This window comes from Limulus polyphemus, unplaced genomic scaffold (assembly GCF_000517525.1).
Source record: "Limulus polyphemus unplaced genomic scaffold, Limulus_polyphemus-2.1.2 Scaffold1365, whole genome shotgun sequence".
NCBI classification, from domain to species: domain Eukaryota; kingdom Metazoa; phylum Arthropoda; class Merostomata; order Xiphosura; family Limulidae; genus Limulus; species Limulus polyphemus.
Window position 1 is genome coordinate 226645 of NW_013666975.1, and position 14257 is coordinate 240901.

The 14257-nt window shown below is 29.0% G+C and overlaps 2 protein-coding genes across 2 annotated transcripts in view; one reads left to right on the plus strand and one right to left on the minus strand.

The window, feature by feature from the left end:
• Positions 1 to 5314, minus strand: part of LOC106463279 (staphylococcal nuclease domain-containing protein 1-like) — a 40462-nt gene extending 35148 nt beyond the window's left edge. The window contains exons 1-2 of the mRNA XM_013923294.2: positions 5230 to 5314; positions 4900 to 5082 (exon numbers count right to left, since the gene is read on the minus strand). Coding sequence (XP_013778748.1) covers positions 4900 to 4956 — 57 coding nt within the window. The 5' untranslated portion in view covers positions 4957 to 5082; positions 5230 to 5314. The remainder of the gene's footprint in view (positions 1 to 4899; positions 5083 to 5229) is intronic.
• A 69-nt stretch (positions 5315 to 5383) lies between these two features.
• Positions 5384 to 14257, plus strand: part of LOC106463276 (transmembrane protein 216-like) — an 18649-nt gene continuing 9775 nt past the window's right edge. The window contains exons 1-4 of the mRNA XM_013923292.2: positions 5384 to 5734; positions 9528 to 9541; positions 10393 to 10486; positions 12121 to 12213. Coding sequence (XP_013778746.1) covers positions 5722 to 5734; positions 9528 to 9541; positions 10393 to 10486; positions 12121 to 12213 — 214 coding nt within the window. The 5' untranslated portion in view covers positions 5384 to 5721. The remainder of the gene's footprint in view (positions 5735 to 9527; positions 9542 to 10392; positions 10487 to 12120; positions 12214 to 14257) is intronic.

Sequence of the window (14257 nt, forward strand, 5' to 3'; positions counted from 1 at the left end):
ATATACCCTAATTCAAAAGCTACAATAATATGACAAATTGCATTCGCATGCAATCTCTTCAGATGTCACTGAAGGAACTTTGCTCTGGAAAAACAAGATTTTCATGTCTTGAGAAACAATTACAGTTGAGAAAGGGTAATGAACCCCTTTGATATTGCTGTCCTTGAAGTTAGGAGCAAGTTTCTTTCTAAGTAGACCCTGACCTTGAATGAGTGCTCATTTAACAAACAGGGACCATCCACTACATTTTCACTAAATTTATTTCAGAAAAATAACTGGTATTCACAGTCCCACCTAAATGACTTCTGAAGGTTAAAACAAATTGCACATAAAAGATGGATTTCAATATTTCTACAAAAACAAAACAAAAAACTTGTGGCTAATTATATCAAAACCAAATTATGAAAAACTTAAAAAGTTGAATCTTAATTATAACACTGTTCAGTCTTCACAAAGATCAATTAAAGATTTATTTTTTCAAATTAAATAATGCCATGATTATTTCTGTAAAATCCCTAGGAAAAGTAACACTTAAAAACTTTTTAAAACAAAGTGAATTTTTTTATGAATGTATGATAACAAGGGGCAAACTTTAGTAAAACCACCAAAACATATGTACAAGTATTCTTTGACTGATAAAAAATGTAAAGAACTTTAAAGTGGTTAACATGCACATAATTTAACCACCTAAAAAGATAAAATGATGGCTAAATATCACAATAATTACAATTGTTCAAATCAAGCATAATTTATCTTTCACTGGCTTTTTTTTTGTTGTTGTATAGGTTTTACATTACAAAGTAAAAGCAGACATTTTAAATTAAGTAAAAATAAGAAACTGTACTGCATGAAGATGATATTAGATAGACTTACTAAATGTTTTAACAGTTACATTTGTACACAAAAATAATTATTTAAGACAGTGTTTGTCACAAACTTTTTGAATAGAAAAAAAATCTGTTAGTTAATCATACAAAAAGATTTTGAAGATGAGTATATATGTACATTAAGCTCAATCTGATAATATCTTGTGTAGTAACTTAGCTTCCTCGTAGGTACATGTACATAACTAAACAAGGTTCTTACTTCAATAAAAGACCATATCTAATTTTGCAGTCTAAAAATGTTAAACATCCTTACATCATAAGATTTTATAAAATTATGCCAGTAAAAATAGAGATAACATTTTGAAAACAAACTAGTAACATATACTGTACACCTAGGAAATGTTCAGAAATTTCCAGATATTTGACCAAAAATGACCTAGCTAATACATGTAGGTGATATTTATTTTAAAATGATTAGAAAACAATGCTCATTAGAACCTACAATATACAACAAATCTAAAGTACTAATTAAATTAAGAAAAACAAACTTCCAAGAACATTTAATCCTGTGTTTATATTTTTATCATTTCTTCCAAGTATTCAAATCTGTTATACACATTCTTCATAAGATTGTTTACTACAAAATTATGAACCTTACTAAAAAAAATCATGGGCAATCAACTAAACAAATTACATGAATTTAATCACTAGAAATTGTTACTAATGGATGATGATACTACCCTTCAAAGAGTACAAAAGGTTTCATGTAAAAGTCATAGTAGTGATACAAGCTATTACCACTATAGCAAAAAGAAATACAGGAGAAGAAAGGTTTTGTATTTTTAATTGCCTTTGTTTTAATTATTTTCTCTTTGCTTTTATGACTTATTTGTCAAACAAAAAATTTAACTTTTATTTGCATCATAGTTTGACCTGTCTTGGTGATTCAAAACATTGCCTTGTGTTGCAATATTAAGATTTTTTTGTAAGTGGTGAAACTTTTTCTCTCCCAGATATATGAACAGTTACACAAGATATTTATTTTAAAAATCATGTTTTAAGAACATGACATAGAATACACTCAACAAAAATAAGTACTAGATTTTTCATTTTTATCACAATTTGTCTTAAATGTTCAATAATCATTGATTTTGTATAAATATCTTCTTTAGTACACCTCCCATTCAACGACCAAAGTTCATGTTCTACTCTTTTCTTTTTCACAATTGAAGATGTAACTGATAATAAACTCATTTTGCCATTGAGAGTTTTTTTTTTTTAACTTAATGAAAAAAATTCTAGCATTCTAAGGTGGAATCCTGGGAATGGAGAATGAACATTTTAAACTTGTAAATTATAGGATGTATGTTGACACTTTTGTGGTATTTAACCATGTTTCATCAGGTTAAAAAATTTCTCCAGTCTTCAAATGGTTGACATCTCAACATAAAGTTTACTGTGGAAAATCAATAGAATGACAAACTCTCACTTTTAGGTGTTCATATCTTAAATAACCTGGGCATACTTGACATTAAAGTATGTCACAAACCTACTTTCAGTGGACTATATTCAAAATTTGAAAGTTTCAATCTTTCAATTTTTATTACATGGAACCTTTATGATATGAGACTGTTGATTGGATTGTTTTCACTGTTGTTGTCATTAATGCTACCATGACCAGATGTGGTATCTTATGGTAGCTATAATTAAACTACAATTTGTAATATAAAGTTCAATATTTTTACCTTTCACAATAGTTGTAAGGACATTAATGAAAATATTTTTTTAGAAACTATGATGCAACTCAACTGTATAGTTTTTCCTAGGTTAAAAAACATAATGTGTGAATATATTTATATATTTTTTTACAAAATAGCTTATGCCTAGCATACTAAAGCCCCTGGAGTTAAATCCATACATAATGCAAGGCATGAAAAATATAACATCAGTTTAGTATTCTTATGTTTTTTTTACATTAAAGCAATAATTTAGTATATATTAGTATTCTTACTCCAAACCATAAGGAATATAGTAATATCCATTTTATTAATTTTTACTACACCCTTTTTTTCCTGAATAAACAACTTGAATAATTTTTAGCAGGTGTTAATTTAAGTAAATTATCTTTAGCTGGTATCAGTGGTTATGAATTCAGTTACCTGAAAAAATGTTTCCTCAAGTACAGAACAGTATTTATTCACATTTTAAAATCCATCAGTTTAATTTTATATTGAATACCTGGCCATGGGCCATGTTTACAGTGACACTTTACAGTGATAAGTCTAGATATCCTACTCTGTCATAAGACTCTTAATACCATAGGAAAAACAAGCAAACAACGAACTACTTCATACCCATTATGTAAATGTGCTTGATGTGTTTTATAATTGGAATTATTTACAAACACACAAATATTTATGTAAATGTGAAGTGGAAATTATATTTATGCTATCAAAACCAAATCACAATTAACAAGTGTAGAATATAAGTACTGCAAAAAGTGTCAAGTCAGTGTGTATAAACATTACATAAACATGACTAAAAGGTTTAGTACACAAACCTTCTAATGAACATTAATTTGATATTCAAAATTTGTATTTAAAGAAAAATCTTTTTCTTAAGTTAGTGAACTCACATTTTAAGTTAGAAAGTACTTACTTGAGTATATTTTTAAAATTATAGAATTTAAAACCAGAAAAATATTTCTCTATCATTTTTCTAACAACTGCTTTATTTTTTTGGATACTCTACAAATATTAACAAATGCAATTTGGCACTTACTCTTGTCTTTCAATATTGATGGCAAAACGACCTAATCAACTACAGACCCAATCTCTATGTTTGTATCACAAAGTGTTCTGGAGAACTATCCTGCTATTGAGTGGAGTAACTTCTCCATTAGTCTACACTGACAAACTCAGACTTTTAAATTATCTTTAGCTTCTATACATTAACTATACATATTTTAATTACAACCATTAATAAATATTGCAAAAATAACTGGTTTTAATACTTCCACTTAAAGACTACAACAGCAACTGAAGGACCACTTGTGATTATTTACACACATTATAAACATTAAACAAGTGTAACTAAAACATTTAGTAACATAAAAAGAGTTAATTTGACATTCCTTGCTCATATATAAAAATAAACTTTTTTTTATATTATAGTTATTGAACCTGATAGCAACTGACACCAGGCTTTATTGCTGATGAGGAGAAATCAGTAAAGACTGTCAAAGTATTGGTAGGGATTTGTTTATAATGTGTTTTTGTGTGCAACAGTTTGAAAACAGGCAGACAAATGGATTATGTTTTATTAAATAAAAAAACTGCTTTGGTTAAATTAGCTTGTAAACTGAAAAGGGAAGCATAATATAAGTTAATCTTCTTCCAAAATTTTTTCTGTACTTTGTTAGAGTGCACTTTAAAGGCTTCTCACCTCTACAGTTGTAGATTTTGAGATTTCTTTGACAGTAAATAAACACTTTACATATTACTAACAAGAGTTTGGGAACATACCAGGTAAAGCTGAATGTAGTTGCTCTGTCTACTGTAACAATGAATAGTAGAAATATGTGTATTGTAAGTTATAATATAACAAGGGTTTCATTTTTTCCTCAGTGTTCAAATATCTCTATTAGTCTTTCATGGTAAAAATAAGTTTTTATTGCTAACTTATTTAGACCAAACATGTTTGAGGTTTCTCTGAACTAGTAAAATGTTTGCACAATCATCTTGAATGTAAAATAATGCAAATGTTTAACAATTTGTAAATACTGCATACTTTTATTTTAAAATTTAAGAATTACACATTTATTTTACCAAGACTTTGGCTTAGATTTATGTGAGATATACAACTGGCATTATGATTAAATAAGAAATTAGTGACTACATTTAGTGTCTAAATTACACAAGTCATATTTTTGCTTAAGTAGCATTTGTTACACACACACAGCTGTTATTAGGAGGATGTAAATGTAAACAATGTAGTAGGTTACTAATCTAACCTGTGAAAATTATAAATTATACAAAATTCAATAAATCAATAATAATAATAATTAATATACTTGTTTAACAATTCCTCGCTGAGCTGTTGGAGTCTGTGACTGTTGTGGTTGAGCCATATTTAACACATAAGAAATATCAACTGCGCACAAAGTGTCGATGAACGATGAGCTCGTGTGGTTAAGCAGTTCCCAATACTATTACTAACACTAAACAGATACACGTGAACCGGCTCAGTTTTCGACCTGAAATGAAAAATAAAACGAAAAACGGGTAAAACTCACTTGCTTATTAAAGGTTTAGAAAAAGTAATTGTTTTTGCAATTATAAATACTACAATTTCATCTAAAAAGAAATGCCAATATCCAAAGCACAATATTCCCATCCTTTACCTTCTTCTAAACTTCTTACAATGTTACACTCACAGTTATCTCGCTTAATCACAGCGGGCACTGAGGCTGATGTGGCCGATACTCTTGCACTCAGCATGCATAAGGATTATGAGGCTATAAAAAATATTAAACAAAAATTACTCGAAAAACTGTAAATGACAAGTTAGAAATTTTACTGTATTGTGTGAAATAATTTAAACTAATTGTCTTCATAAATGTTATTGAGCGCAATGAATAATTATTAGCTGTCATCCTGTCAATCTCATATGATAAAACAAATTAGTGACTTTTTGTGGACGTAATACAACTGAGTCGATTTGAACCTTCATGTATTAATTTAACCGGGTGATGAATCGAACATGGTAACCAAAGTGTTCCGCGTAAACAGTAGGAAATTAGGAATGTGACAATGTGGAACTTGTGGCTGTGTATACTATTTAATTCATCATAGCGTCATAATGAAATGATTTAAATATATAATCAATTTGACTCATGGCAGCTTCAGGTAAGTAAATTAAATCTCGATGAGTTTTAGGTATTTAGTCAGAGGCGTCGGCTCGGCTTAACATCTAAAGTTTAAGTTTTAATTTAATTCAGCTTATCGTAGTTGTGTGCACAAGTACTATTTATTGTTGTTAATTTTTACTCATCGGAGAACATAAAATGCGTAGTGGTTTACTTAATTGAAAGATAATAAAATGCCAAATTAGGATGCCAAAGTCAAACTGATGACTCGATTATCTTAGTTATTAATAATGGCTGGAGACGGCTTGAATGGGTAATGAAGAAAAACTTTAATATAAGTTTAACATAACAGCAAATGTACATTTGCCATTCTCAAAGTGGGTTCCTCGTCATCGAATTATCTTAGTTATTATTCATATTTATTAATTTACCCGTATCTACTGCTCGCTTGTTTGGTGGTTGGAAGTTGGATGCTCTTATATGTTATAACATAGTTTTATAAATACTACCATAATATATAGTATTAGTACTAACGTAATGGATTATCAGAAATTTACCGTAAACTACTTCGCCACTGTCGGGATAGTAAATATCATGCCCTCTATAGGCTCTAATAATTTAAGAAAAATACTACGTGTAAAGTATCAAATATTAGTGATTTATGACGAGCATGATATCTCAGTATAGACTACCACAATGGTAAGGAATGGTATATTAAGAATCGTTATTGATAATAAATTAATATTCTATATGTAGTTAGAGACTCTTATATTAAGTTATAACTTATAGTTATAGTGATAGTCATGTTACCATGACTTTCATATTTCTATACATTTAAATTTTAATGCTGAAGAGTCAGTCCTATTGTCAGATGATAAAAGTAAGTTTTAAGTGCTTTGTTAGAGCATGAGATAATTAGGTGATTGTACAAATGTTAAAGTAAGACCCTGTTGTTTAATTGTTAGACTGACTTACTCTTTACAAATAATCATACCCAGTGTCTTGGATACCTTCATGAACACCTAAGATTATTAAAAGCCACTGTAAATGTAAGAACATAAAAGTTAGGTGATAGATGACCATTCGGCCCATTGTTGTCACCTTTAATCTATAAAAACGACAAATCCAAACTGAACCCTTTCATATTCATATACCTATCTAATAAAATTATAAAAATAATCAAATCAGCAGTACACACCACATCATTATGCAAACTATTCCACAACTTTAAAACTCTTAATTGATAAAAAATTATTTTTCAAGGGAAAGTTTCATCTACTTATCCTAAACTTAAATAAACATGTATCACCAATAATTTTTAGTTTTGTATTTTTAATCTTGTCATTCAGCCACTCAGATAGATCAACCATAGGAAGTTTTGAAATGCCTAATAATCTGAGCACCTATATTAAGTCTTGTTTTTACTATTGCAAACTCTAAAGAAAACAGTTGAAAACTTGTAACATATCTTTTATTATACACTAAGAATGATCAAAATGTTAATACCAGCATTCTTAAAGAGAAAAAAAAAACATTTATTTAGAAATTTCAGAAGTTAAACAGAATATACACTTGATTTGATAATGCCAGGCCTAGACTTTTAGAAATGACACAGCTGTACTTGTATTCTAAACTCAACACTATTACCTCAGTACAAGAAGTTAGAAAACAGACAAACCCTAACTTTGTAGATATCCCAAGATATACTTATTAATGCAACACTGTCAAACTTTTGTTATAAGTCACAACAAATATAAGCTTTATCTGAATTTCAAGAAATATCCAATCTAAAATTCCATGTTTTCGAACATCTAACATTTTTATTTTATACTAGATATTGACATTACAATTTAATGCAGGACAATTATTGACTATTGATAAAACATCTGATCAACTTATGTACGTAGAATGATAAAATAGTTTACATATGAGCATAGTTTAGAGCTAAGTGTTTAACTTGATAAATCAGTATAGTTAATGAGTGTCACTTAAAATAATCAATTAACAAAAATTGTGCTTAATTTGACTAATTTCATGAAACTAAGCAACTAATCAAAATTAGTGTTTCCTGTTATTGCTAATTTTGATTATTCCAACTATCCAAGTAATCGAAATACTGACATTATTATTTTTAATTACATATTCTATTAATTCAGGGTTGTTCAGCTTAATCAAATAGTGTGTTACAACTCTCAAAAATATTCAGTAATTTAAATAAGTAGTACTGATTATTGCTGTTTTGGTTATTCCAATTATCAAAGTCTCGTATGAGAATAGTCGATTAGTTGAACGTGGTTTATTGTTAAAGTCTGACAGTTAATCGACTATTAAATTTTACTTCAATAAATAGTTTATTTACTAATGAATCAATTAACTTCCAGACCACAAATAAGTGTGCCTAATTTGTTCAATATCCTTAACATACTGCAGCTTTTCCTATTTACTTTACACTTACAATTAGATTAAAACATCCTTTCTGATTTGTTGTTCTGAAACACAGGGAAAATGTTCAACTCCAATTTTCTTTTGTTAAATTGCTTGGTGCTGTGATTCTAATTCTTTCAAGTAAATAAAAAGGTGAATAGCCTATTCTACATTTTGCCATGCATTTTTAACAAGGTTTCTAATATTGGGCTTTATATGCTTTCCTTGTTATTCTCTTTTGTCATTTTTTACTCTTTGTTTTTTCTCTGATGCAGAACTTAAAATTAATTTACAGATGTAGTTCAGTTACAGGAAGAATGTTAATGGTCTAATATAGGAAAGTTATATTTTGAGTCGGTTGTGTGGTTATAGTACGAGACTTACAGTTTTACACTAAAAAACAAAGGGTTTATTATTAAACTTTTATTATATAATATATATTAAAGTTAAACTTCAATATATGCAATTATTAAAATAGTAGACTAAATAACTGCAATTAGCTATATTAACATAAGTCTTATATACTGTAGAACACTGGTCACCAGATACAAATTTTATAAGCATATTATGTTTCCTTTTCCTTTTAATTATTCTCTACATTGTAACTGAATACTGCTGGAGATACGTAGCATTTTGTTAAAGTTTTAGAACTCTACTACTACAGTATTACTTGCTTGGTGTTTAAATGTTACAGCAAATCACACGTAGTAAGGTGTGACAAATGAGTATATTCAAGACTCGTCAATAGTATATTTTAGGAACAGAATTTTAAGCTGTATCAATTAGAATTTTAATGTAATGTATTTTTTGCATCTTTTTTTTTTATTTATGTGTGTGTGTGTGTGTGACAGACAGTCAACCCTCTGTATATTGCACAAATTATAGCATACTGTAACTGTACCACCTGTAATAGGCAACTGCTGGAAGGTCTAAAATGTAGTCCTTGCATTGTCTTTTTATTGAATTGACTTTACAGTTCATATTAGTGACTTCAAACAATTCATTATTGTACGGTAGATGTGAATTTTATAAGAATTATAGTAAATATGACTAATAATCAAAAAGTATCATTTTTTTAAATAATTTTTCTGTATAGTGTCTTATTTTCTCTAGTTTGCTTTACAACCATTGAAAAATAACAATTGTAATTGAATTTCATTTTATTATCAGTGTAAAATTCAAGGTAAATGTCAAGAGCAGCATAAAAGTTGCATCATAATTACATCCCTCCATTCATTGACCCTTATAATATACTCTTTGATTACTCGTAAGTTTTAGTTGCAGCAAAAGTTTCTCTTTTTTTTCACACTAGAACCACAGTATAGTCTTTTAGAATATTTTAAGTAATGTAAAAACAATTTTCCTTACATCATTTACAGTATTAATTTCTGTTTTTTATATTTAAATAGGTAACAACAGGATTGTATCCTTTATTAGTTTTGAGTAAGCCATTACAGAAGTCTGTGAAACCATTTACATCTTTGTAATTTCAAATTGTAAGTTAAAGGTATGTTTCATAATACAGGTTAAGTAAGGTTTTGCAGGTCTCAATAACGTACTGTGCATAGGTGGAAGTAAAATTATATGAAGACTTATTCAAATTATTCTTTCTTAAATGATACATCTAAAAACACAAAATAATAACACACACAAAGCAAACTATTATAATTTTTCTGGCTTTTTAACTATGTGACAAGAGCCTTTAAAAATTCTGCTAAACTTGTCGATGTGATTCCCATGAGAAAGTTTTAAACTGAAGGCAAACTAAACAATTCTCTGCAAAGAAAACAACATAATACATCATTTGAAAGATTAAACATTGGATTTCTTTTGTTTGTGCAAGTTATGAACTGAAAAGTTGGTTTCTTCCTACTCAGATCTTTCTTGGCTAACATGATATTCTGTTGTTTTACATGTATGTATAATTTTGTATGGAAGGAACATGACTTTAAGGAAATAATATGTCAAATATACATAATTTTGTTAATAGTTGTTTGCATTTGTGTTGTGTGCAATAGTCATGCATGTTTCTAGTCACAGATTAATGGAATATATTATTTTGGCAGTGATATCATCTCATGTAATATTTAACAGAGATGAATACTGCTGTTTTTAATTTAAGTATTGCACATATGGCAGTTTTTTCCCCTAGAGAGACTTCATTCATTATGATGTAGTTTTGTTAGCATTATAATTACGATAACTGTACATGTAATGAATCTGGCTAAGAAGTAAGTAATGTATGCATATAGCCTTCCTTGACTATTTAATTAGCTCTCTTCCCTTCCATATCAGATTCTGTTGGTTTTCGGAGGTTGGTACTACATTTTATATTCTGTTGTCACCCTCCTCCTTTTTATTTATAAAGGTAAGTGTTTCATATTTTGATATATTTCAATGCTAGAATCAAATTAATATTTCAGTTATTTTCAAGTCTATGGAAGGTTCGTATATGGATAATAATTTATTTGGTATGCTGTTATCATGGGAAAAGGGATTCATTACTATAGATACATGTATAAACTAGGCAGTAAGTCAATAAGTGTTTTATATATTCCAATGCTAGAATGAAACTAGAATATTTCAGTCATTGTCAAGTTTATGGAAGGTACATATGTGGATAATAACTTATTTGGTGTGCTGTTATCATGGGGGGGGGGGGGGTGGATTCGTTATTCTCTGTATACATTAAGTTCATACATGTTTTGGCTATAGATACACGTATAAACTAGGAAGTAAGTCAATTAATATTTAAATGTTGGTTATGTAATGTATTTGTACTCGTTTAATTTCAGATGCTTCACATTTTTTAGGTGACATGTGTAATTTGTATATGCAAATTTCATTTGTTTGAATGTTTTAAATGTACAATGTAAAACTAACTTCAAAATTTCCTGCATGTTTGAGGAATATTGGAATGTATATTGCTGCTCACAAGAAATTTGAACTTACCTACAGCTGAAATCGGGTATACATTTTGGCTCTGTCTAATTGTGTAATTATATAGAAGTTTTTACACATTAGAAAGTAAACAAATCTGTGTACTTATCAAACAGTATCACACAGTTATGTTGAAGTAGATTTAAATAGGAAAAGTAAAAGATGTATCATTTATTCTACCTTCCGATAGTTATTTTTCATATGTTTTACTCTTGTAATATCAAAACCTAATCAATAGATAAGACAAGTGTGTAGTGAATACAGAGTTGAGTACATTATATTGAAATGATTTTGTTGTTAAAATCCATGTCACCATATCTGGTCATGTTCTTTCTAAAAACAATTTATTTTCCATTGCAAAAATCTCTGTTGTAAGGCTATTGTATCCAAAGCACACCAGTGTTCTCTGAATGCTTTTCATAATACATCTGGCAACTTGACCAGTGTGTCATGCTATGGAATAGTATGTATATCCATTTCATTCTCCAGTTGCTTGAGATATGCGATGATTGAACAGATATGTCATGGAAGTAACATGTGTACACATGATTTGTGTCACTTTTCCAAACAGAGATCTTCCGTGTTTATATTGCTTACTGTTGCTAGGGGTACATGGATGGCTTTTGCCACTGACTTTTGTATTAATGAATTCTCACAAGATGCCACATTTTGCTTACCACCCTTGGAGTACAACTTGTTTCAGGTCTGTTTCTGGATAGCTCTGGTATCTCATGTAGATCCATATTCCTTTGTTTTCCAATGCTATTAAGTATAAGAGATATTTCCAGCTTGGAAATTCAAAATTCCTGATCTGAACACGTCTCTATGATCTCAGTGTATGATTAATTTGCATTATGATCACAGTTTGGTGATGTCACATCCCCTTACAAAATGACAAACAATGTTAAAATGTAGATGTGAATACAAGGAGTTCCACCACAACTTTGTTTGCTGCAGTTGTCATGCAACATGCTGATTTGCATATTCAAAATCATATTAACAAACTCAACCGTGTGTACTTGTTTATAATATACTAATATATTTTTATTTCCATTATCATAGGGATAATTCTTCCATATCCAGTTAAAAATGTAGTCTGTGAAGTTGTACTGTTAATCTTTCTCTGTGGAGTGGAGGGAACAAGGGTGTTTCTTGGTAAGAGGGTTTTTTTCTTCTGTTATTTATATTTGTCAACAAAAAAATACATTATAATGAAAATAACATTTTTCAACAATGTTTACAGTATCTTGAGTTAGTAGTGCTTTTTACAGAATTAAATTGTGACACAAGGTATTCTTCCTCAGTTGCTGGTTCTTTAAATCATAGTTTGTTTGTTTTTTCAAAACTTAATTCTTTATTGGAAATCATCTGCAAGTCAAGTGATCAAAAGTCTGATTTATTTAAGCAAGTTAATATTCTATATACATCTGGTTAAAATATAATGATATAATAAAGAAGTATATGTTACGATTAGATGCTAAATAGAATGTAGGTTGGTAGTCTGTAAGATATATTAATAGTAGTATACATATAGAGACTCCTGGATAAAGAAAGCACATAATGAAGTCCAGGCTTCAGCATTAATTTTGCCTATTAATGTGTATTTTATTCACTTTTTCTATTTTTAAATTAATAGTAGTGCTTTATGTCATTTTGAATTAAATTAGGCTTGTATTTCTCAACATATATTTGAACTGAGAAAAGCCTGGTATTTAGTTTGCTCAGATTGTGAGTCTGAGTATTCAAGATTTTTAGCCTGTTTCTACAAAAGTATGCTCCAGCTATGGGTGGTGGTGAAAGAGCAATAATCAAATCTCACTCTTTGATCAGACAAGATTAGTCCAAGAGTTGACAGTATGAGTGCTGTTGACTTACTGACTTCCCTCTAGTCTGTTAGCTCAAAATTAGATATGGCTCTTCCAAGAGAAAATTATGGAGAAGAGAAAGGAGTGAAAACAAAATTTGCATTACTGGCAAAATTCTGAACAAGATGGATGATAGAAGACAACTATCATGAGAGGGACAGAAATATAGGAAAACAGATAAAAATTACATACTTATGTAGGCAAGCAGAGTCTGTACAAGAAATGTGCAGAAGAATGCAAGGCAACATATAACATGCTTGAAATTCACAGAGATTTAACTAACCCTATATTCTAGTAAATCCATCAAAAGTAAGGACAACCAGATACTTTTAAAATTAAAGATACTAAAGAGAGTTGTGCAAAGTGTCTGAGAGAATTATATAAGAATGTCTAGGAAGAGAAATTTTTGTGTAATAAGTTTGTTTATTATATTCCTAAGCTGGCAGGCAAGACAGAAATTTTGATATAACAAGTGTCTCTTCTATTTTCAAGGTAACAAATACTGTAAGATTGAAATGTTTTTTTTTTATTCCCAAAATAGCAATAAAAGAGAGAAATTTTGGTGTAACAACGTATGTTTCTTCTATCCCCATACAAGCAAAATAAAATGAAATTTGGATGTAGGAAATTTGTTCTGTTATCTTTAAACCAGCAAACAAAAGAGAAATTTTGATTTAATGAATTTGTTTCTTTTATGCCCAAACTAGCAAAAAAAACTAAAATTTTGGTGTGAATACATTTGTTTCTTCTATCCTGAGACTGACAAACAAGAAAAAAAACTGAAGTAACAAGTTTCTTCAACCCCAAAACTAGGAAAAAAAAAAAAAGAGTGAAATTTTGATGTAACGAGTTTGTTTCTTATGGCCTCAAACTTAGTGTTAGAAGAAAAAAAAAAGTTGGACGAAACAAATGTGTTTCTTCTATCTTTAAACTAGCAAATAAAATGAAAGTTTCGAAGTAAGAAATTTTTTCTTCTGTCCCCCCAACTAGCAAACAATAGAAGAATTTTAAGAGCCATATTGGTTATATTTTGTCCACGTTTTAATGGTGATATGGATTTTTTTCAATATTTAATTTAAAAAGATATTTTATCACATATTCCATCATATAACACATTACTTATAACACACTTGTAACATTTTCAGTTATATTTGTATTTATGGTTACATACATAAAATGTAACACCAAATGATTTATTTATTCATTTTGAACTTAGTTCATATTCATTTACTTTACACCTGTATTGTATTTTACTTACCACAGTTAATTTCACATTTTATTTTTTGTTTTTTTAGTTGTAAATGTAATAGATAAGTGATGTGAATAATTAAAAG